The sequence below is a fragment of the Protobothrops mucrosquamatus genome, unplaced genomic scaffold (genome assembly GCF_001527695.2).
Source record: "Protobothrops mucrosquamatus isolate PMUCROS unplaced genomic scaffold, P.Mucros_1.0 scaffold341, whole genome shotgun sequence".
Classification (NCBI taxonomy): Eukaryota; Metazoa; Chordata; class Lepidosauria; order Squamata; family Viperidae; genus Protobothrops; species Protobothrops mucrosquamatus.
The window spans coordinates 233,808-260,052 of record NW_015386678.1 but is presented as its reverse complement, the minus strand read 5'-3'; the positions used below and the strand labels follow the sequence as shown (position 1 = coordinate 260,052).

At 35.5% G+C, this 26,245-nt stretch overlaps 1 protein-coding gene across 2 annotated transcripts in view; it reads right to left on the bottom strand.

Moving 5' to 3' along the window:
- The window catches only part of LEKR1 (leucine, glutamate and lysine rich 1), a 47,770-nt gene extending 23,483 nt beyond the window's left edge, over window positions 1-24,287 (bottom strand). For both annotated transcript variants that reach the window (XM_015815393.1, XM_015815394.2), the window contains exons 1-6: window positions 24,218-24,287; window positions 19,159-19,253; window positions 11,352-11,566; window positions 7,157-7,276; window positions 6,277-6,452; window positions 4,507-4,692 (exon numbers count right to left, since the gene is read on the bottom strand). In XM_015815393.1, coding sequence (XP_015670879.1) covers window positions 4,507-4,692; window positions 6,277-6,452; window positions 7,157-7,276; window positions 11,352-11,566; window positions 19,159-19,206 — 745 coding nt within the window. In that variant the 5' untranslated portion in view covers window positions 19,207-19,253; window positions 24,218-24,287. The remainder of the gene's footprint in view (window positions 1-4,506; window positions 4,693-6,276; window positions 6,453-7,156; window positions 7,277-11,351; window positions 11,567-19,158; window positions 19,254-24,217) is intronic.
- Between the last annotated feature and the right edge of the window lie 1,958 nt (window positions 24,288-26,245).

Below are 26,245 nucleotides of genomic sequence, written 5' to 3'. Positions count from 1 at the left end.
TTCACTTTAAAGACAAATTAAAATATATTTTGCCCATAAGTGGATAAATGCATTTGGGTTTGTTGGCCCTTTTTTCTTTTCAAAAGGAATTCTGTTTATTTTATTATTATTATTAATTGCTCCAATGCTGGTCATCGTGTCTTTCTATTTACTGAAAATAGGAGAGCATTGAGCTCTTTCTGGGGGAAAACAGGAATTCATTTTACTAATTTTCTGGTCATACTGACCTCAAAGAAGGAAAAGACAGATTAGGAAAAAAACAAGTTTTTTCATGCTTGAAAATTTAAAATTATTTCAGTGGGAACACATAGCACATCTTGATTTTCAGCTTGTCAGTCAAAACATAATACAATTGCCTATTACTGAGTGCATTGATAAGTTTAATGGAATGTAATTGGTAGAATCTGCCTATAAAATTACCTCATAGCTTTCATTTATTAAAATACAAGTTAGAATTACTTCCAGTTAACTGCTTAAAACTTCAAAGAATAGTGGGATGTCATAGGAAGAAAAAAAATGTGACAACCTTTCTCAACTTAGTTAAATCCTAAATCTGTGAACTACTTGCCCATAATGTCATTAGGAATTATTGAGACTTCTGTATGGTGCAATAATAAAATAGGTTGGGGTGGGAAGTGGAGAAAACTTGTCCATCTCTTTATGTTTCTTTTGTGTGGGATGAAATTCTCCATATTTTTATGGGAACATTCATCCCTTATGAAAACTGGAGAAGAAAAATCGCCATTCTGGAGTGAAAAAAAATCACAATTCTTTGAGACAAAATGCATTATCACAAGATGGCTTAGGTTAAAAACAAAGTCATCATCCTAGTATAGTTTGACTTTGTTCAACAGCCCAGCTTCCATTCTTTTTAAATTTTGGTCACAATGTCCAAATGAATAGTGTTATGTGATTACAGTTTTCTACCTAAGATAATTTGTCCAAAAAGTAGTTATCTAGGAACATAGTAGTTATCCAGTTACACACTTTTCTGTCTTGAAGTATTGTCTCAAGGGCATTATTGCCATATTTACAAACAAGTGGCAGCTTAAACTAAGCAGCAGGAAGATAAAGATTCTCTTGAATTAAGCTCAAGTTCCCACATGGACATTTGTGGTCACTAAGATATTTACAGAAGTGTCTTTCTCCAATTGTTTCTAAAATCTGAAGGAGTTTGCATGCGCCAGATCCTGTCAATAAAACAATGTCACCTGAGAAGACCCAGGAGGTGTGCCTTTTCTGTACTTGATCTTATGAAAAAAAAATCCCCCTCCCCTTGAGGTCTATCTAGCCCTGGCCCTACTGCTATATAGATGTAATCGACTGAGTTTGTTTTCCTTGGTAGGATTGTTCTTCTCCAATTTTTTAAACTATTTTTAATTCTGAATAAGTCACAAGAGTGGATGGTGAGGGAGTGGCTTCACAAATTAAAATCATACATAAATAAAACCGTAAGTCTTTTCCCATAATGTTTCATTAGTTCCCCAGTCTAACCTACATACTTGATTGTCTCCTACCCAAGTACTGAACAGATCTAACTATGATTAGGATAGGGGCAATTAATCAAGGTCAGTAGGTGCTGCCAATTTTTGTACTGCAGCAGCCACCCATTAAAATATAAAAAAATGGTCAAAGTAGGTTTGCTAAAGGAGATGGTAGGACTCAGAATGGTGTTTCGTACTTCTTTCATTTGGATTCATTTTATCTTACTTCTATAATGTCAAGGACCCATTCAGTACACTAAGAAGTAAAATAATGTCCCAAAAGTGCTTTTTCAAGAGGCAACTGGATTTTCTTGTTTTTCTTTGAAAACATCTCATGCTCATTACTTTGCATTTAACAGGTTCTTGTATTCCAATCCACAAATTAATTATCAATAACCTCAATTATCAGATAATTATGGGGGAATGGGGTGGAGCCTTATTTTCCTGTTGTATAAATACAGTAAAAATCAGGGAATCCTGGTTTGAATATCCATTCTGCCAAAACATAGCTAGATAGTTTTAAGCAAGCCTAGGCATCTGTCCAATATGGGAAATACTGGAATGTTTTATAAAGTGCCTATAAGGATTACAACTAGCTGAATGGGAAACTGTGGTCTAGAAACCTAACATTCCAGTGTTTTGTAGAACACTGCTTTTCTCCTGATCTGGCTGTTTTGGGGGCAATTTTTGGCAAACGATTCCTTTGACCTCAGAAATAATCCATGATCTGCCAGACTGGCTGTACAGTATTGTACTCTGGGGAATACTGGAATGATCCATTCCTGGACCATACAGTTTTGAACACTGCAACCATACATGAAGTACTTTGAATACTGAAAAAGACAACTAATATATATTATGATCCTAAAGAAGCAAGACATGGCAATAATGAATTGTTTAATATGCAGAAAAGTGTGCACCGTTAATTGTTCTGATATCCTACCCTGTATGGTAAAACCACCATCACCTTCTTTTGAGTGTTTCTCTAGAGATACCCATTAAAACTTTGCAGTGACAGGCAAGAGATGTTAGAGATCTGTGGTGTTCTCTGAGCTTGGTTGTTTTCTTGCAGATGTTTCATGACCCCAACTAGTTAACATCATCAGTGCTAGTAAGGAATGGGGTTTGCTGTCAATATATATTCTAGTGGCTTGCCCTGTCAGTGTTGGAGTGGTCTTGGAGGTTCTTTGGTTGGGCTGTTTACTGTTAGATTGTTTGACAGTTCCTTGATTGGAGTATTCTTTTTTTTTTATTGTTGGTCTGATGTTAAACTTGGTGTTAATCTATGTTCATCTGAGTGCTGATTGCTGGTGGGGAGATGTTTTGGTCTTTTTGTTCCCTTTTTGGCTTGTTGATTGTCTCTTTTACATAGTATGTAGATGTTGTTTATATTTATATGTCTACTGATGGCCAGTTTGTCATAGTGCCAGGCATCCAAGAATTCTCCAGAGTTTTTGGACTTGGCTTGGTCTAGGATGGTCACAGTTTCCCAGTTGAAATTATGGTTAAGTCTGTCCATATACATTGAAATTAAAGGGTTTTAATGCCAGTTGGTGTTCATGGATGCGTTTGCCAGTCCTCTGCCTGTTTGTCCTACATAGTGGCTGTTGCAGTCTTTACACTATATGTTATTGATGACTCCTGTTTTTTTCTTCTGGGACTGCTGGGTCTTTTGGTTTATGTAGAATGTTTTGAAGCGCTTTAGTTTATTTATTTACTATGGTGATTCCATGTAGTTGTAATTGTCTGTTGGTGGTTTTTGAGATGTTTTTGATGTATGGCTGTGTTATCCTTTTTACGGCTTGTTTTGGTTGTGCTATATTGGGTTGAGTGGTCAGACACTTTGACGAAGTTGTGTAGATATTTATTTTGTTGGAAGATGCTGTATAGATTATCTGTTTCCTTTTTCTGCTGTTCAGAGTTACTGTAGTATGTTTGTGCTCTTCTGAATATACAATTTATATACACTTTTTTCACCTACTGCTTATTTCTTGCAAATAAATCATTTGAGATCCCAAAAAATACAATACAATACAATTATTTGTATATCTCCTAAAAAGGCTACAGATCTCTTTATAATCCCTTTCAAGACCCTATATCCCTTTTTTGAAAAACAAGATGAAGGGGTTGAGTGCATAAATATCATTTTGCAAGTCCATTATTTATTAAGGAAAAAAATACCCATAAATTTTCAAAGAAAAGAAGCATAGATGTGCACAATATGGGGAGATTAGTAAAAGACAAATATGAAGTGAGTTTTAATGGTTGTTTTAATGGCATTGAGATGTAATGAAAGACAATGATTTCCCACTACATGTGGGAGCTGTGAGCTCTTATATCGCTATGAGAAAGAAGCACGAGTTTCGACTTTGGAAATTGCACTCTGATGACAAGTTGGGAATTGTGGTTTTAAAATAAGGCAGAATCTGAAAATATAATTCAACCATGGATTGTTCAAACTAAAAGAAATTATAGTTCATACAGAGGTAAAAATGTGAACTTTGGGTACTTTAAAAGTGAAAGTGGCTGCTTTTGTTAGAACTATGCAATAATATATTGATGGAGGGATTGCGTGAATCAGTGGTTCATGTACCCAATATCTCAGGGGCTGCCAAAAAGAAGAGGGAGTCAAGCTATTCTCCAGAGCACTTGAGGGCAGGACAAGAAGCAACGGGTGGAAACTAATCAAGGAGAGAAGCAAACTAGAACTAAGGAGAAATTTCCTGACAGTTAGAACAATTAACCAATGGAACAACCTGCCTCCAGAAGCGGTGAATGCTCCAACACTGGAAGTTTTTAAGAAGAGACTGGACAGCCATTTGTCCGAAATGGTGCAGGGTTTCCTGCCTGAGCAGGGGGTTGGACTCAATGACCTCCAAGGTCCCTTCTAACTTTATTATTATTATTATTATTATTATTATTATTATTAGTAGTAGTAGTAGTAGTAGTAGTAGTAGTAGTAGTAGTAGTAGTATTCAAAATAAACTGTTCTTCACTTTTTCAAAAATTAACATCATCTTACCTTGCGTTTTCTTTTGTAATTCCTTACATTTATTTTGTAATTCATTCTCCCGTAAAAGAGAAGCCTGAAGTTGCTTAGCTTCCAGTGCAGCTGCATCTGACTTCACTTTTAGGTGTTCCACCTCTTCCTGAAGTACTAGATTTTTCCTCTGACACTCACCTAAGGTTTGGTTCAAACTGGATACTTCTGAAATGTGATAAAGGCCAAAACAAAAATATAGATGTATCCATCCTATAACTTTTATAACATTTATGTACTCTCATTATATTATCCAAAAACATCTTTATTTGTTGCTATACTATTCTATAAGAAAACAGAGTAGGTATCTGTTGTTATTAAGATAATACATTATTTCAATTTGTCAACTAATTGATGGAAACAAAAATACAGATATTCTATTACAGATATGTATTCTATAAGAAAAGAGAACAGGTATCTGTAGTTATTAAGATACTAGTATTATTTCAATTGATAGTTAATTGATACAAACTAAAAGAATGGATATACTCCTAGAAATAAGGAGACATTTTCTGACAGTGAGAACAATTAATTAGTAGAACAGCTTGCCTTCAGAAGTTGTGGGTGCTTCATAACTGCAGGTTTAAAGAAAAGAATGGACAGCCATTTGTCTGGAATTGCCTCCTGTTTGAGCAGGAGGTTGGATTAGAAGACCTCTAAAGTCCCTTCCAACTCTTGTTATTCTGTTATTCAAATCTTCTCTAATTCATAGTGAAAAGCTAAACATTACAAGCAATATACCAGTGGTGGTGAACCTATGGCATGGGTGTCAGAGGCGGCACTCAGAGCCCTCTTTGTTGGCACGCATGCCATCGCCCCACTCTTAGGCCTTCAGCTGGGTTTTATAAAACCTTTTCGATTTAGGCCTCCACTGCCGTGTGCAAAAAAAAAAAAAAGGTTCAATCAGTCAATTTCAACTTCTCAGGGGAAAAAAAAGATGTTGCAAAGTTGAAATTGATTGATTGAACTTTTTAGTCCCACCCAGTCTGCCGTTACCACCGCAGCCACGCCCACTCAATTGGCCACGCCCACCCAATTGGCCACACCCAGCCAATGGGTCACACCCACCCAGCACTCGACGATGCATAAGTGGGTTTTGGGTTGCAGTTTGGGCACTCAGTCTCTAAAAGGTTCACCATCACTGCAATATACTGTTGATAAAAGTCCTGTAAAGACTTTGCCAACTTGATTAATTTACCCTGCAGCCTAATACCTAGGTAATGGTCAAATATATCTCCTAATAGTATTCACTGTATGCTAAAGTGTATGTTAATATCTTGAAAAAACTAACAAGTTAACATTCACATCAATTTGCATTTTAAAAATCTACAGAAAAATATGTGGCATATTTTTCAGGTTGATCCTAAAACTGTTTTCCTAATACTGTATATATACTTTTCCATTAATTTTCTCCAAGATTATCCATGTTTGTGTGATATGTCATTATTATTTATGCTTTCAGTGGCACTTTACATAAGAAACATTTTTCTGTGCATTTTAAAGGAAAAACTGAAACCTAAAATTCAGAAAAATGAAATTATGTCCAGAATCATACTGATTTTGGTAAATTGCATCATAATGGGAACTGAAAATATTTTTCTAATCCCCACGCCATACAGTACCATAACCATGTCTCAATGAGAACAAGGTATTAAATCAATGTAGCATTGGCTTGATAATAAAATATATGTGAACTGTAAATCCAGTCTGAAAGTGGAACATGCCAAGAAAAGCTTTGCTTTGATAATCTACCTGCCAGTCCTATTTTATTAATGGTTTTTAGTTGTAAAAATATCTCTCCTTTTAGTGAAATCCATTCTTTGAGAAAACCAAGTACTTCTTCTTTAAACTTGTTTAATTCTTCCCTGATAAAGGGAATAAGAATAAAGGCTTTCTTTAGGATAAATTTATGTTGCTGCAATGTTTTCCTGCCAAAAAAGAAAGAAAAAATGGTTATGATTTTAAAATCAAAATAATATTTAGAAGATATCCCTTTGAAAGATTAAATCAATATTTAAATCAATTTTAATGTAAGGAAAATAATTTTCTAACACAAATACACAAGTTCAGATAAATATTTAAGTAGCAAAAGAAATTCCTGTTGTTAGAGTTTCAATGAAGGCTTATCTCCTTTTCAAGTTGGCATAAAAGAGAAAAAAATACAATGATCTATAGCAGCGGCTCCCAATCTTTTGGGCACCAGGGACCGGTCCGGTAGAGAGAGGTTTTTTCCGTGGACCGGAGGGGGCGTGGTTTCACATGCTGCTTGCTTCCCGCGGATGGTGCTTTACTTATTTCCATGGCCCAGTTTCTAGCATGCCATAGACCGGGGGATGGGGACCCCTGATCTATGACATTCAGTGCAGGAAGGGGGTATATTTATGCTATGAGTCATTAGAACTATTGGTAAATCAGGATCCTTGCTTACACATTCTTAAAACTTCGGGCCACTAGTTTGGTCAATAAACCTGAATTTACACTTATATCTTTGTATATACTACTATAACTTTTTAAATACAGCTTTAAAAATTATCAAGAAAACAGATTTTTCAGGTAAATAACAGACAGACAGACCAACAATTTTACTAGAAAATAAATTCCCCCACAAATGACCTCATGTAAGAATTCTTACTGAACTAGTTGTGACTGTCTCCATATATCTTCCTTTTCTTTGTGAAAGCTTCTCGACTGTTTGTTTAGATTCTCTATTGCAGTTTCCTTATTTTCAAGTTCTGTAACTAATTCTTTTATTCTGAAAGAAATAAAACATATAGTATTAAACTTTTACCTAAAAAAAAGTAATGAGGATCATTAATTCCTGCCTTGGATCCCATGATGCCCTTCTGTTCAAGGAAAGCCTCTTTTCTCATAGTTAGGACTATCTATCCTTAACTGAGGATCAGAGAATTTCTTCATCTTGCTAAATGAAGAAAAAGAAGGGGCTTCATTTTGAGCATCTATTTGTACAGAATTGTTAATATGCTTGTAAATTAAATCTCTTACACATGTGCAAAGTACATTATAATAACTAGAACATAACTAGTTCCTTATTGCAGAGTAAATCAAAATGACAGGGTGCAAGCAGTTTTGTACTGCAGAGCACAACGAACTGGCTGGAGTTCAAGCTGTAGGCACTTCAAACATTAAAGACTGCTATGTAATATGGATATATAGTTATTTATCCATTTCCAATTTCTGATATAGTTACAAATATTTCACAGCATGAAGCCTGATGCTCACACTTAAAAAACAGTTGACACCAGTGCTAATAAATGAATACAGTATATTCCTTGGCTATAAATTTGGTTCCAAACATTACATTTAATAAGTCGTCCCCCCCCAAGATTTCAGAATTTCTTAATATATGCTTAACAAATTTTCTAAAATATCACCCATTTAATTAGAAAAGTCATATTCTTATTAACATATTTAAGCAATTAGCAGCATCTTTAAATAATCAAATGATGTAATAGTGTTTTATTTCTTTATGAACATATGAATGCATGAAACAAGCCTAGGCAGCTTTTCATCTAAAATATTTTTTTGACAACAGTATGTAATTCTTTAGTACATTTTCCCTTGATAACTTCTTTGTTCTGTTTTTCCCAACTTTTTTCTCCTCAATGTATGTATGTATGTATGTATGTATGTATGTATGTATGTATGTTTGTTTGTTTGTTTGTTTGTTTTGATGTTGTGAGCCACCCAGAGCCTTGCAGTGAGATGACTGGCAAAACAAACAAACAAGCAAACAAAAAAAATCAAAAGGCAGAATTGATATATCAATTGGTATAAATAGGATACCAATATGTATTTAACTTATTTCATCTCACTGTTTTAGGTTTTCCTATGTACTTGCTTCTTACATTCTATGTTCCAACTGTAGTTCTGCCTTTGCAGCTTCAGATAACATCAGCAACTAATAGTCTGGAAACAAATATAACTGTATCAAAAACACAATTAGCACTCTGAAAGATTCTCAACTTTTTCTCATTATGTTGAGTGGCATCTGACTCAAGAGGCCCTTTATCTAGCAATAGATTGACAATCGCTTTATCTTGTCTATCCACATGGTTTCCTTGAAAAATACAGGAGTGGTTTATTATTGCCTTCTCCAGTGCAGTATGAAATGATGCCTTTGCCATTGTCACTAAAATGATCATCCACTTACAGCACTTTGCTATATTTCTGTTGATTTTCATACCTCGGATGTACCTACTGAAAATACAGTCTTTAAACATTAAAATGATTAGTGCCTGCAGATCAGTAAAGAAGCAATAAGAACATAATGGAGGCGATGGAAAATGGCAGATAGATATTTACCACTTTGCCTCCTAGTAAATAGAGGTGAAATTGTTGTCTCAGGGAATGCTAGTTCTCAGCCTTCTATGCTCCACCCAACTGATTTCCAACAAACATAGAAATCTTTGCAAAGTTTTATTCTGTACTGGATAATTGATGCTTGAGAATAGATTCCAAATCAAGCAAGGCTAGTCCCTTTATAAAGTTCTTGCAAAGACATCCCCTTAATCATGGAATACACAATCACAAAATTGGCTTGGAACTCTTACTGCTCCTCCATTCCTATTACTGCTCCTTCGTTCTCACCACAGGAATTAATAGGAATCTGCAGTTAACTTGTTTTCTGTTTATCTCTATCCCATGGAAATTGTCCTATTGGTCTGACATTTTATGTCCTGTTGAATAACAATTTCCTTGCAATTTCATTTCCATGTATTTTTACTATTGTTGTTTCTGTTGTCTCGCCCCTCCATCTCTCTCTGATAAACTACCTGCATCAAGGCTTGGAAAATACCCTGTCTTAAATGTAGCTAAATATTATCTTATCATTATGATCAGACAAATCATAATGGTAGCCATTTTCTCCAACATGCTCACAGTATGTCAAATACATGCAGTGGCTTATGTCCCAGATAAATTTATGATGATACGCATGACCTCTCACCATCACAGCCAAGCACTACCTCCAGGATCAGAGACATCCTGAACACAGGTTGGTGGGAAAAGCAATCAAATTATTACTACTGTATTCATTTCCTGATTTTATAAGCATCTGTTTGGCCCCTGCACAAGTAGACTAGATAGTCTTTATTATTTAGGCAGAATCAGCATTAATTAAAATGAATTCTCCTTAAAATTTCTAACACAGCTAGTTTCTTTTGCTTGCATTTTATTTGTCAAAATCTGAACTAAAATCTTGCCTGCACTGATAATATTTAACACGTGAAATTATGAAAACATCCTAAGTTCCATGGCTAATTAATTGCAGAAGCTAAAAGGAAAAAAGAAAGAACATGGTGATCTTTTCTGCACTTGTACATTTTGCATAAACTGTGAAGCTGAAAATCTTGTTATCACAGCCAGAATATGGTTATACACTGAACAGAGGAGAAATCAAGGGGGGGGGGGGTGAGGGGAGACAAGAATAATGAAATGGAAACATCAGAGAAGCCAATATGCATTCTAAACTCCTGTCCCCACTTTAACACAGTGCAATACATGCTCTGAAAGCATCAGACTCTGCCCCAGGCCCTACAAGACTGTCTTCAACTTGATCCAGCCCATAACTGAATCAATCTTAAATTATCTTTAGATTCATTAGTTTTAAAGTATTTCAACCAAAAGCTGATAAGTATCCCACTACGGCTTCAAGATATGCAAACTCTATTATGCTTCACCATCTAATCCAACTACTGTGAATGTAATCAGAGGTTTCTTTTGAGAATGCTTGGAAGTACAAACAAACCCTCCATTGCTAGCCAGCTTCAACCACAGCTATTTTATCTCTTACCATCTGCCCTTTCTTTTTATACCCATCACCTCTTCACCTCAATGTTTTTGACACCAACTTCTCTCCAAGTTTCATGTATTATTTGCGTCAAAGACCTTTAAACTGTTTTTTTGGAGAATTGGAAAAAAGTCCATAGCTCATTTGTCAAGGAACACTTGGAATTGGAGTACTGAGTATTCAAGAAAACTAATCAATAACCTCTTATCATATGTATACAAAACTTATTTATTATTTATAATTTTTCCTCTTTACATATTGATGTCCTGCAATTCCTGTTTTGCATGCACACAACAATGATATGCAAATTTATGCTATTTCTCTCTTGCTTCCTCAAAGATTTTTGATGGTATTATTTTTCTAAATTAAGATATCAAAGCAACTAAATTAAGTTTAAAAATCAGATAGCAACCTAACATACTTTAGGAAAAAAAGAATTCGAAATTAGGTTAGAATTAGGTTAGAAAGGCAATCTGAGAAATTATTCATAATATAATCTTACTTTACAGACATGTTTTAAGGACTGCTAAAAGAATAAAGTGCTCTGTACACTCTGAACTTCTATTTTTTATGGGATAGCAAATGTTCTCTATCATCAAAAGTTTATTTTAGAATCTGATGTTGTAACAGATTTACATCCATATCTTATTATGATAAGCAAAATGGCGGTTCATGCATTATATTAAGCCATGGTTTACAGAAGAAACTATGGTGGCTTCATTATATATGAACCAAGTTATAAAGCATGTTTTATAAATTATAATTGCCTGGTTCGTGCATCATATTAAGCTATCATTTCAGTACTGGAAATAACACAGCTTATATTACACTTGTTTCTTTAAGCAGTAAATAGTGGCTTATAAATTGTAGCTCAAACTATGACTGATTAACATGAATTCATCTGGAAATTATACCTGATGCAAGCTAAATCTGGCAAAACAGCTAAAGCATGCTTGCCTCCGAATGATATTAATAGACATATTAATTTGAAAAGCAAGAATGGCTAGTAAATTCCGACCTTTCTGTTTTTGATTCACTAGCTGCTGTGCATTGCTCAAAATCTTGACTTAGACACTGTAGTTTTTCTTGCAGTATTTTCTCCCGTTCCACACTGCCCTCATAAAACTTCATCTTCTTTTCCATGGCTTTTACTTTCTCATCCAGTAGCTTAAATTCATGAAGGACCAAATAACTGACTCCACAATATTTACATATTGTTTCATCTCGGGACATCTAAAAAAAATAAGCAACATGTACAGTGAAAAAAAAACTTGATCCTTTAAAAAAATTAATTAAAGCAACTTTTTATATGGAGTCAGAATAACGTCCACATAGCACATTATTCCAGTGGTGGACAACCAATGTTTCAGCATGGAGTCTGAAGTTACAGCTGTATAATTCTTTATTATTACCTATACTGAGTGGAATTTCTAACACGTGTGGTTCAACGTACCTGAAAGTACAAAATAACCTACTCTTGAATTATTCACAAAATCATTTTTACCATTCTCCCTGGAAATTTAGACAAAATTTATATTCTCCAAATGGGCCAAATGGATATAATGTCCTTAAGGAACAAAATGAAAATAACAGATATTTACTCTGACATAGTGGAATATTTGTTATTTTCAAAAAAGTAACTAGGTTAAGATCTGTATAGAAATAACATCTGTTCTTATGTGTAGCAAAGAATATCTGTGCAGAAATCTGTTCTTTATAAAATTAAATAGGTTTTGTAGGCCTATCACTTTTATTACAAGCTATGATAATCTACAGTTCAGTGGCAGTATTAATTAGAATGCTGATGAGTTGGAATAGGAAAAGCAATTTCTACACTGAATACACAATCTAGTCTTCTGTCTACTTTCAACACCTGTGAGTTGTCATAAAAAAGCAGGAAAATATGGCCAAAAAAATAGAACCACAGAGACATTCATACAGTAAGGGGAAGAAACATATTTTAATCCTGGCTAAAAGTAATCAAAAATTATGGAAATTTCTCCATCAATTCTTCATTCATCCTATATCTTAAAGGATGATATACTATCATTTGATGACAGAATTATTTATTAAACATTCAATACTATGACTCCTTCCAGTAATTGTAACTCCAAACTTAAAAATAATTTCTAATAAACAGTTATAACCACCATCTTGAAATGTGTTATCCTCAAAATGAGCAGATTGTAATGTTTGAAGAAAACATCACATGATGAAAAGCCACACAGAGTCATGAGTCACACAGAAACTATGAAACTTGGTAGATATGAGATTATTAATCTTCTTAAACAAGATATATTTGAGGAGATAAATACATGTTTGAGTGAACCTGAATTTGCATTGCAGAAAAAGAGGCAGACTTCATTCACAAGCTCTGTCAATTTTATATGGTGTCCATTTTGTTAATTCCCTCCAATAAATCACAAATGCTTTGATTATTCCTACTTGGAAGCATGTACAATAAAATATGTTGAAATATTAATGAAGCACACAGGACTAATGCTAAGAATATCGGTGTCATAGTTCTAGTGAACCAAGGACAGAAAACAAGCAGAGAGAAGCAGATATAATTTGTTATAATTGCCAAAAAGTTCCATTTTGGTTGTTGTTTTCTTGCAATCTACTCTAAACAAACAAATACAGAGAGACAAAAGCAGCTCAGGGGAGTCATAAAAAGAATTCCAATGAATGAAAATTAAACTCCAAAAACCAAAATAAAACCCAATTACAATGAAAACTATTGGCACATGCAACACATAAAATTAAATCAACATTTTCCAAACTTTTAACAATGTTTTTGGAAATTATAGAATGGTGAAAATAGTCTAAAGATGAGTGTTACAACTGCCTTGCTAAAGTTAAGCAGGGTATAGCTGTGACCATTAGTAAATCCCATGTATGGCGACTTGAATTACACAATGAAATGAAGGTGACATAGAAACCTATAAAATAAGATACACGAAAAAGATAAATTTAAATAGTCTTAAAAGAAACTCAACTATGCTATTAGCTTACATTTTCACTGTCAGTGAGATTCTTCTGAAAGTTTATAAACATAACTGTAGTCCTCTTCATATATTTTTAAACATGGACAGGTTGATATGAATACTGGCTTGGTTACTATATGCCAATTTGAGCATGCAGACTTTCTTGAATCCTACCTCTCAATGTGACAAAGACCCCTGATGAGGGACGGGGCATGCTCACATTAGATACATATGGACCTGGGGCCTGAGTGTATGATTTTCACTTTAAGAGGTGAATGAAATTGGTAATGTTAACTGCTTTTTTTGTCCAGCAACTGGCAAAGAAAAGTAACTTTCCTCTGAACAGGGAGATTCTTCTGAGCTAAAGTGAGTTATATAATAAAATCATTGTACTGATCTTCTGCTGCCAAGTATGACTCCTCATTTAAAGTTTAATTCAAGTTGTAATCAGTTAAGTGAAGGGCAGTATGAGATATATAGTACAGAGGTGATAGAAAAAGCTACCTAAAATTGACAAAAAAGCCCAGTTATTAGAAGTTAGCCATGACACATAGGATAGCAACAGAAAAAAGGAAGATTCAAATAGGTACCAACGAGAGCCTTCTACAAAACAATCCAACTTGAGTGATTCTTGACTTTATGTATTATTTGCATACCTGCCTTTTTTCTAACATGAAGAGCAGCAGCATAGCAATGCAAATATTTTAAATAAATATATTTGTCTCTTTTGCTCTGAATTTTATCTTCCAAACAAATCTCTTGCCTCCTAAGGAAAGGATAGATGGAGATGGACTAAAACACAATATTAAATCCTGTCACCCAATGAGTTTCATGGCTATTTCAAATACCTGCAGCTAAATTTCCCCACTATACTGTAACACTGTAATCTATGCTGGCAGTTCTATGCCATATTCTTTTAAAATAACCAGTGGGCATCGCAGGGTAATCTAATCTATCTAACTCACTGCACAACATATTAAGACACTGATGATTTACTAAAATGAAATAATGGTATTTGCTTTCCTTCAAAACACATTAAAAGTGCTTCTCATCAAATTATCAAAATGTATATAAAAGAAAATATAGTAGATATCATCTGTTACATTTTCTCGAAACATATTTATTGTACTACAATTGTGTTAATGTTATATTATACTGAAGCCTTTAAACTATGAGAAAAGAGTAGGACAAAATAACAAAAAATGGGAATGGATATGATGGATATTAAATAACAACCCTTCTTGAGAAAAGGAGAGCAAAGATATGCAAATACTACCAAAAGGTTAAAAGTGAAAATCAAGTTGTTTTGAAAAAGACAAATAATGAATACTCATCATGTTTATTTATGAGACAAGCCATAATCAAATTAATTGGCATGTCTCAAATATATATTAACAATTTTCTAATAAAGTGTGTACCTGTGATATTGGACACTGGTTTGCTATGCTTGCCTTTATTTCTCCTAACTCTTCTTTGCCTCATGAAGCCTGATCATAGTTACAGTGGCTCTGAAGGAAATGAAAAATTAATTCTATTTTTCCTGGCAGTAACAACCTGTGCCCAGAAATATGAAACTATCATTCAGAATAAATACCATAAGGTTCCAAAGTACTAAAATTACTTATTGAAAGAGGACAAACTGAACTGTAACATGAAAGAAAAGGAGAGGCTGTTATCCTAAAAAGAACACTGTGATTTCTTGTAGCACCATCACTTTTGTATTTCAAAATAAACAATTTCAGACATTCCAATGTATGTATCTACTTTCAGCAAGATACCGAACTGGATGGGGAGAAGTTTGGGATAGTGAGCAATTCTGTTTGGAACCTATATAATCTGAAAATAATAAATTCAACCCTGAGTAAGACACATTTAGTGTTACCAACCAGAGTAACTTTCAGCTAAGAAATAGAACCACGTGCTCATCTATATTTCTTTCAAAAACTTATTTTGCCTTCTCTGGATGCTCACAAACTCACATAAAGCAAATGATATAGAATAATTGGAATACATTATTATCAAGATAATATTTCTCCATATACAGTATATTTTATTATATAGAAGACAAAAGTGTATCTCTGTGCTATAAGACTGAACATAGTATGATTTGAAATGCTAAAAATTGCATTTTGCTATAGCATTTAATTCTAGCTTCTTATGATCGTTTCTGAATAAAACTCAGTAATCAGCATAGATAGACCATTAGCTACTTCACACACTAAATAGCAGCAGTCCAGTTTTGTCAGTGAACTGTCCAATAGAAGAATGCAGGAATCATTGGTTACTTGACAAGTATCAGTATGATGCAAGTGTCTGTCTCATTGCCATATTATAATGTATGAAAATATATACAGATCTGCAGAATCAAGCAAAATGTGATTATTTTGATGATCTTCCACCTTAATTTATTTTTGAATAATGCTTCCTTTTCAAAGTATTAACATGTATCTCAACTAATTTCTTTCCTATCAGCAATATATATCAGCAAGTTTAAATTATTTGTCCATTTGCCTGCCTCTCTAACCAAAATAGGCTTATATGGGATGATAACTGTTATTCAAGTTAAATAAAAATGCACTTGTGGAAATATGACTGACCTGAGGAAACATGGAACAGGAACCAGGGAGTGATTTCTTTAATTGTTGCATATCTGACAACTGACAAGTCAGAAGTATGTGGTTGCTGTATAAGAGGAATGTCATTTTGGTACCATGGTAAATTAACATGAGTGATAAATGTTAATACATAATCCTTTAGAACCGTGGTGGCGAACCTATGGCACGCATGCCACAGATGGCACGCAGAGCCCTCTCTGTGGGCACGCGCGCCATCGCCCCAGTCCTGGGCTTTCAGCTCAGTTTTATAAAACCTTTTCGCTTTAGGCCTCTGCTGCCGTGTGCAAAAAAAAAGAGTTCGATCAATGAATTTCAACTTCTCGCGGGAAAAAAAAGATCTTTAAAGTTGGAATTGATTGATTGAACTTTTTAGTCCCACCCAGTCTGCCGTTACCACCGCAGCCACACGCACCCAATGGGCCACGCCCACCTGGCACCCAATGATACATAAGTGGGTTTTGGGTTGCAGTTTGGGCACTTGGTCTCTAAAAGGTTCGCCATCACTGCTTTAGAATATTAACATATTCAATATAATTTGAAACCACTGTGGTCCATTATATTATGTACTTTTACAAATTGTTGTACTTATACTTTTACTCTATAAATTCTATTTTCAGAAGTCTATGTTGGCTTCCTCTGTACTTCTGATAAATGTTTATTTAGAATGGATTATATTATAAAAAAAGAGAACCACTATGATATAGTGTTTAAGTTGCTAGGAGCAGAGAGATCCAGGTTCCAATCTTCTTTTATAAAGAGAAGCTAGTTGGTGACTTTGTGTCAATCGTTCTCCCTAAGCACTAGCAATAATAAAAAGCAATGCATTGATAAGTAAAGAGCATCCAAGGATAACAACAAAAATAATTAAATAATACAGGCAACAAAGAAAGAAGATTGTGTCTTTTGCTCTGAAAAGTATCAAATGCATAAAAGTTTAATAAATAAATAAATAATATAAGTAATGGAAAGTCATGTGGGGGAGTCATGAGAAACCAAAGAAATATATCTACCTACATGAAACAATGGTGCAATAAAGAGCAATACTAAAAACATCACACCATTTAATAACAATCCTTTATGTAGATTATATTGTGTATGGAGGAAGAAGATTAGCTAACCTTTGTTACAATCTAAATGCTACAAACACACTGTTGCGAGCCAGGGATAACTTCAGAATTCTCGTGGCACTTAGCCTTGTGACTGCTGTTGATTCCTATCACGCTGTCACTAATGATTATACATTTCAAGCTGAAGATTTACTTAGAAATAAAATTGCACTTTCTAATAACTGAGTTTAGGATTTCATATAAAAGCAATACTGTGAGCCATCCCCCCCCCCCAAAGATATGCAGAAAATGAATAGGGGACAGAATTAAATGTTATAAAGTCAAAAACAGTCAAAGTTGCTCCTCTTCAAATATACAGCTTGCATATTTTGGCTGTCATTTTTGCTATTCCTTATTCTCTAAGAATGTTATTTTCTTTTTTTTCTTATTCTCTACACTCAACCACCTTATCTATTTTGACAACCATACTATATTTAAACTAAGTCCCACTGAAATAAAAGATAAATCTCAGTTCAAAGGAATATTATTCGCTAGTTAAGAATCCATGTGATTTAAGATTTAATTGTGTCTGCTTTCAATTATCTAATAGGTTATTGTGAAAGACTTTTCAAAAACTTAATAATGGAATCATGCCAAACAGAGTGTCATGTACATAGATAAATCTGATGGAACATCTGACAGACCCTGGAAAGTAGAGGAAGAAATATGATTATGGCATCTCAGCTCAACGGAAAGGGAAAGCAGAAGACTAGGAGTAATTTCACCTTAATTATGCTAGATATAAGTTCAGGCTTTCTGAACTTACATCTAGGCTTTCATGATTTTGCTACATTCCCCCCACCAAAACATTCTAATGTATTCACTTTCCAGTCTGACTATATTTTACTGCATGATAACATTTAATCTCATCATATGAATAGCAGTCAGGATTCATTCAATAAATATGTTTGTTGTATTATTAATGTAGCTAGAGTAACAAAAAATACCAAATCAGTAACACTTTTCTGAGTAATACTTGATCAGGTTGAAGGAATCTACTGCTTTTGAAGAAGTCTGCTGGCTCATACATGACATGGCAGTAAATGCATAGTTGGGATTTTCATTTGGGAAAATCTAAAAGCACATACCTCATTACAATTAATGGTGTGGAAATGAGTTTACTCCAGATTGTACATGGCAAACAAGGAGGAATTAGAAGCAATGGAACTAGACCCAATTCTGTCAAACCCAAATGGCTATGCTTTTTCAGGATTTAATGCTGTTGGAAAATCACAGCCATGAACTTGTGCCCTGCAACTTTCCACCAGTAGAAATAGAACTTTCAAAGCTGATACTTCTTCCCTAAAATAGCTAGTGGTGAGAGATACTAACCATCCAAAAGATTAGAATTTTTCTGTTTATATCTGTATAACATGTGAACATAATGTACTCTGACATTAATTGTATTAATTAACTGTAGATTTTAATGCAATTAATATAATGGCACACTATCTTCATTGACTCAGATTTCCATCCTTCCGAAGTTGGTAAAATGAGGACCCAGATTGCTGGGGGCAATATGCTGACTCTGTAAACCGCTTAGAGAGAGGCTATAAATCATTATGGAGCAGTATATAAGCCTAAGTACTATTGCTATTGCTATATGCTTTTATAAAGAAGGTTTCTCAGTTATAGGCCAGTTATTTTCCACAAGGTCTGCTGCAGTCTGTGTTGCATTCTGTGATCTGGAAATTTTGAATGTTCTCTGAAATCTTCTGACTCATTAAAAAAAAAATCAGTCCTGTAATTTTATGGACATGATATCTATTCTACCCTTCTGTATAGCCAACTTTTCAGTGTTATCAAGCGCTTTAATTTCATATTTTTCTTAACAGAAGTTATATCTGTCTGCTTCAGAAGTCCTCCCCTCCCAAGATTTTTCATTTTTGTGTGCGCATGTGTATGCGTGTAAATCTTTTATATAGGAAAAGACATAAGTTGATTTGATTGGTTTTTTAAAAAAAATATAAGACTTTTTCAAGAATAGCAGAATGTGCATGAGGAAAAACATACTAATATTAAAGCAGAAATACGAATGTATATAAAATTGTGACCTGATAATAGCTGTAAACCTTTAGAAAAACCCAAACCCAACACATTTTCTTGCAAAATCATACCTTTCTTATTTCTTCTGGCAAAGGATACACAGGTATATGTCGATCCATTTCTTTCTGTATTTTTTTAAAGAATTATCAGAGGACTGTCACAAAACCTATTAACAAATAAACACACAAAATAAATTAGGGTATAGAATAGTGAAGTTCTTTCTTCTGTCCATTTGATAAGCCAGAAAAAAAATATCTTTCTCATTATCTGCAGGATTAAATGCCACATTTATTTTCCTTCCTGAGGATAAGAATTATATATGCTGCAAATGTAAGCAGAGTTCTGAAAGAGCTGGCAGATGTTATCTCAGAACCGTTGCACCACATCTTTCATAAAACCTGGAGCACCGGGGAAGTATCTGAGGATTGGAAAAGGGCTGATGTAGTCCCCATCTTCAAGAAAGGGAAAAAAATGGACCCAGGAAACTACAGACCAATCAGTTTAACATCAATACCTGGGAAGATCCTAGAAAAGATAATAAAAAAACAGATCTGCAAACAACTAGAAGCAAACAAACTAGTAGCCAGCACAGGTTTGTTAAAAATAGATCATGCCAAACCAATCTAATCTCATTCTTTAATAAAGTGACTAAACTAGTAGACCAGTGAAATGCAGTAGACATAGTATACTTAGATTTCAGTAAGGCATTTGACAAAGTAGACCACAATCTACTCCTTGGTAAGCTAGAAAGAGGTGGAATAGACAATATCACCACCAGATGGATCTGTAGCTGGTTGACAAACTGTTCTCAACAAGTAATCCTCAATGGCACTACATCCACATGGAGAGAAGTAAGCAGTGAAGTACCACAAGATTCTGTCTTAGGCCCAGTACTCTTCAATATCTTCATAAATGACTTAGATGAGGGAATTGAAGGGGAACTCATCAAACTTGCAGATGACACCAAACTGATAGGAGTAGCCAACACTCCAGAAGACAAACTCAGGATCCAAAAAGATCTTGACAAACTTGAACAATGAGCCCTAGCTAACAAAATGAGTTTTAATGTAGAGAAAAGCAAAGTTTTACATTTGGGCAGGAAAAACCAAAGGTACAAATACAGATTGGGCGAGACCTGGCTTTAAAACAGTAACTGTGAAAGGGACCTTGGAGTCCTAGTGGACAAACACTTGACTATGAGCCAGCAGTGTGCAGCAGCAACCAAAAAAACTAATACAATTCTGGGTTGTATAAACAGAGGCATAGAATCAAGATCATGCGAAGTATTAATATCACTTTATAAAACCCTAGTAAGACTATACCTGGAATACTGCAGCCAATTTTGGTCACAAAAAAGATGTAGAGAATTTGGAAAAAATTCAGAGAAGAGCAACAAAGATGATCAAAGGCCTGGAGACTAAAACATATGAAGAACAGCTATGGGACTTGGGTTTGGCTAGTCTAAAGAAAAGAAGAAATAGGAAAGACATGATAGCAGTGTAGTATCTGAGGAGCTGGCACAAGGCAAAGGGAGCCAGGTTGTTCACCAAAGCACCAGAGGAAAGGACGAGAAATAATGGTTGGAAACTGATCAAAGAGAGAAGCAACCTGGAATTAAGGAGAAACTTCCTGACAGTGAGGACAATCAACCAGTGGAACAGCTTACCCCCAGAAATTGTGGGCACTCCATCACTGGAGATTTTTAAGAAGAGACTAGACATTCACCTGTATGAGATGTTATAGGTTCTCCTGCTTGAGTAGGGGGCTGGACTAGAAGACCTCCAAGGTCCCTTCCAGATTCTATTCTATTCTATTCTATTCGGACTGTACAACTGCAAAAGAAAACAAAGGTGGTAGAGGCACAATCGTCTACCTCCAGACTATCAGAGAAGCTAAGGATTTCTTAGATTGAACACAGAAAGCACTTCCTTAGGGAGATAGTACCAAGAACTATCCTAAAGATATAAGAAAGCCAGGCAAACCCAGCATTTTTGACAAAAAGGGGATCCAAGAGGATATCATAGTGTTTCCTCATGACTCTTAGATATAATAAGTTTGCTTATGGAAACTTAAACTCATTAATGTTAATATCTTTATTTACCTGGATTGCCACTTGCTTCTCATGTCAATGGTTCTTCTTAGGTCAATTAAAACAGAGGTCCCCAACCTTTTGGGCACCAGGGACCAGTTACGTGGAGAGAGATTTTTCCACCAACCGGAGGGGGTGTGGTTTTGTGTGCTGCCTGCATCCTGTGGATGGGGCTTTTCTTGTTTGTGTGGACCGGTTGCTGGCATGCCGCAGCCGGGTACTGGTCCACAGACTGGGGGCTGGGGATCCCTGAATTAAAACACAGGTTCTACTCAAGGAAAATACCAAATAAACTAAAAATTGTGAAGCTGTTCTCTTTCTTGCTTCATCTGTTACTATTGTAACATTTTCGGCAAGTAACATGCCCATTATTTTTTTTCTTGGAGCCTCTTTCTTTGTTCTTGGGGAAATCATGAAGAATGTGCAGAAGACTGAAGAAAAGCAAATGGGTTTTTTTGCCTTTACAAATAACTTTTCTCAAAAAGGAGAAAAAGGACCATGTAACTACAGACCAGTCACCTTGCTTGAACTTTGAAACAGATTATTTAAAGAGTTAGTTAGTCAGCATTTTAAAAAGAACATATTGCTTTGCAAGGTTTATGAAGAGCATGTTGTGACAAACAAATCTGAACTCCTTTTCTGATATAATAACTTGTTTAGTTTAATATGGGAATGTACTGAACACAGTATACCTGGCTTAAGCAAAGCATTTGACAAAATCTTCCATGAGATTATTTGAAAAGATTGCAAATTATGAGCTGAGTATGCTATTATTCATAGATTCACAACAGTGAATTGATAAGTATATGCCAATGGCTCCATACAAAGCCGGAATAAGGTTTCAAATATTATACTATAGGGCTCCATTCCAGGTTACACACACATAAGGACAGAGAAATAGCAAGTGGAAGACAGCATTAAGATTCAGGAAGATTCTGACAAGTTGGAATAACAATCGGAAACCAGCAAGATGAATTTCAACAAAACAATGTAATACTCTTTATTTGGATAGAAAAAAAGCAAAGCCAATGAGTGTAGGAAAGGATGCATATGAATATATGCAAAAATAATTACATGGATAATGTAATCATAAACTGAAGATGAGTAAACGGTGTGGTGTTACTACAAAAAAAAAGATGCAGTCTTAGGCTACACAAACAGATCTAAAGTATCAGGTCAAGAGAGGTCTCTCCGTTCTGCATTGGTTGGATAAAAACTAGAATATGCTCTGCATTTTAGGAAAGATACTGGCAAACTAGAATATTACAGAAAACAGCAATGAAAATGATAAGGGGCTTGGAATGAAAAACTAAAGATGAATGAAGTAGACAGAGTAGGGATTGCTCCAGAAAACAGAACAAGATACAACAGGTGTAAATTATAGATTTTTGTTAGACATCAGGAAAATTTCCAAATAGTAAGAAATGTTCAGCAATGGAACATATTGCTAGGGGGGAGAGGTAGATTCTCTTATGCTGTAAGTATTTAAACAGAGGCTTGTTAGCCCTCTGTCAAGGATACTGCAATACTGGATTTCTGCAATGGCAGGAGGTTGGACTAGATAATGTCTAAGATCTCTTCAAACTGTTACATTCTATGATTCATGAAATGTCATATTGTTTAGTAAAGCATATTCCATTCCGAAGCACATTTCACAGGATTAAAATTAAATGTAGAATTTCACAACTCAGACTTATTTAAATAGGGCAATTCATTTTAAAAGAACAAGCTTGTACGAAAGAGAAAGAACTATGTAACTCAAGTACAATTCTGATGAGTGAACAATTTCTCTTTAAAAATATAAATAAAAAGGGAGACAAGGAGCTTCCAATTCCCTCAGGCAATTTTCCTCTTCTAATCCTTTTGCCCCAGGCCCTTTCCTATACATCAAGTCTAACAGGAGGTAATACTACTTATCAGGGAAGAGGCTAACTCAGCAACAGAACCCAGACTCTGTACACAGCAGGAGGGATAAATTATATGAGTCTACCAACCTATCTCTGAGAGTTTGATGAAGATAAATCTCCAAATAATTTGCTATGTTTGGGGAGAATATCGACTGTTTCTCTTTGTTTAACAAAAGATTCCCATCTCCTCCACCCTTCTTCAATTCAGCTGCTGACCAAGGAGACTAGAAGGTTAGAAGAGATTGAATGTTTGTGGAGGGTTTATGAGGTCACTTCTAGGAACATCAATTCCTTGGCACAGCTTGCGCAGAGAGCACCCGGCTCCTCTTTTCCTAGCATGAAACCTTGTTCTGCTTGTTGTGCCATCATGTTATGCTTGGTCCCAATGATGAGGCCTGGCAGTTCCAGCAAAAGAGCTATCAAGCTGGAACGTGCCCTTTTCTTTTAACAAGAGATCCAGTCTTTGGCAATTCTGTTTTAAAAGATCTTGGAGTAGAAGAAGTGGGGGGAAATTCTCTCTGTGGAAAGCTTAACAGTCACGGGTGGGCTCAAAGGTGCTTTTGCTTTTTTTTCCAAAAAGCAACTGGAGGTGTTTTTTTTTTCTTTCTTTGAGGAAAAAGACAGTCCAGTTGCCTTTTGGGGGGAAAAAAGCAACTATGACCTGGATGATTATTTTTAATTATTAAAGTGTTGTTGTTATTATTATGGTTTTTAATAATTGTACTGTTTAAAAGAGAGTTAAAGGAGGTTGCAGGTACGTTATTTTAATAGTTGATTAATGTTAATTAGAGTATGATTATGTTATTGTTAACCCTGTGATTGGCACTGGGAAGTGAGGGGGGAGGGAGGGGGGGTGGAAGGGTGGGAAGGGGAAGGGGGGGATTTATATTGTAAAATTTTATAAAATTTTCAATGACAAAAAAAAAAAGAAAAGAATTTCCACAGACAGTCACGGGTGGAGAAATAATGATCTGACTCCAGCGAGGGTTCAAAGGCGCGCAACTGAGCCAGTCACTCCACTGTTCGTACTCAGCCCGTGGGTTTGGCGGGTTTAGGGTGCAGCGTTTCGTGCGGATACGAGAACACGGGGTTAAAGGCAACAGACCCCAGCGGTAAGGACCTCGACAAACTCACCCCCAAGCACAGCTAGCAAAACACCGCGGGCAGCAGCAACGAAAGCCGCGCAAGTTGTCAGCGCCCCACCAGGAGCTTCTCCGCTTCTTCGTTTCCATAGCAACCGACTAGCATGCCCGGCCAAGTCCCGGAAGTAGGGCAGACGCGAAGACCGGAAGTATTTCTTCTGGGCTGGGTGTGTCTCTCCCGGGGTTCTTTTTCGGGGATCGGGTTTGACGGCTGAGTTCAGGCAGTTGCCTCCTAATGTTATGCATGGAGGGGAGGCCCTCACGGGGCTTGGTGTTATGGGTGCATTGGTAAAGGTGTGCAACCGCTGGTTCGCGGAAGTTTTTTTTTTACAGGAATTGATGGCAACGAGGTTTAGCTCGCCCATGTGAAGAGGTTGATGTGATGAAGTTGATTGCTCCGTTCTGGAGAAGTCGCTTTTTCAATTGCCAAATTATATCAGCTCAGTGGTAGTAGAGTTCGCTGGGTTCGGTAAGTATTAATTTGGCCAATTACTAATACTGTCATCAGTGTACTTCAATCATTACATCATGCCATCATGTAAACACATGTAGTTTTGTGCCATGTGCCATTTCAACTGTATTAACATCTGGAAAAGGACTAGAATGAAGAGTACCATGATCCTTTAAAACAGTGTTTCTCAACCTTGACAATTTTAAGGCATGTGGACTTCAACTCCCAGAATTCCACAGCCAGCAATGCTGGCTGTGGAATTCTGGGAGTTGAAGTCCACATGCCTTAAAATTGTCAAGGTTGAGAAACACTGCTTTAAAAGATGGCCTCCAAAACAAGTAATTCCCACGTTCTGTATTCCCACAAGGGACTGTTGGGACTGATCAAGCCTTACTAGAAAATACAAAAAGTTCAGGAAACACGGTACTTGGGAGCAATAGCATAAAAGAATTCTATATTGCACATCGTTTCATCTAGAATTCAAACCTTTGGATCGGAAAATATGCATAGGGAAAAAAATGAATGGAGCTTTTAATTCAGAGAGTAAACTATAAAAATTATAAGACTGAATCTCTGTATAAAAAAAAACACCAAATAGTACTGGGGATACTTTCTGACCCTCAATGTGACAACTTCATGCTGTCCTTGACATTGAATTGTGTTATTGAATTATAAAAGAGGAAAGAGTCATTAGGCCATTCACCCCCTTGTTTAATGCAAGAATATAGCTGTCCAGAGACTTAACGTATAATTGTTTATACTTACAGAAAGTGACAGTAAAGAAGTGCATTTCTTCAGGATGAAATTATATTACACAGTTTATATTTTAATTATACAAAAACAATATTAGCAATTTACTTTAAGCTCAGATAAAATGAAAAGTATTTTATAAATATTATATCCTCGCATAGTTGATTTATGGCACAGAAATAACAGTGATGAGTGATAGAATGCCCTTTCAGCCTTCAAAACTATAACAGCTTTACTAGATAGTGTGACTATATTCAGAATATGTAGCAAAAATGTGTGTCATATCTGGTTTTGCTATGCAAATGATGTTATTCAGCTCTCTGAATCGCTTTAAAATATTGTAAGTCTCTGATCTCTGCAAATTGATATGTCAATTTGTATATACTTTCAGGTGTAGGATAAGCAACCTGTTGCCTTCCACATGTTGTTGAAGAGTTCCCAACATTGTCATCCTTGGGCCTATTGACTGGGCTGATGGGAGTTGTAGCTAAACATTTAGAAGGCCAAGTATTGTTCGCTCTGCCTTAGTGTCTAGTCTAGTGCATGATTAATATTACTGATTCTGTCCTGAGCTACTTTAGTTGGTATAAGTCAATTGTCTTGTAAAAAACAAAATGGATCCCATAAAGTTGTTCACAATTGCTGCAGACCACATGTTTGCTTTGTCCAAAATGTATTTGGAGGTAGTAATTGATTGTAAAGAAACTTTTTTTCAGGAACTGCATGCACTTGCTATTTTTTTTCTTATTGAACAGCTTCTGATAACCCTCCAAAGAACATTCAGTTTCTCTCAATTGTAATTTTAAAAAGCTCTGTTTT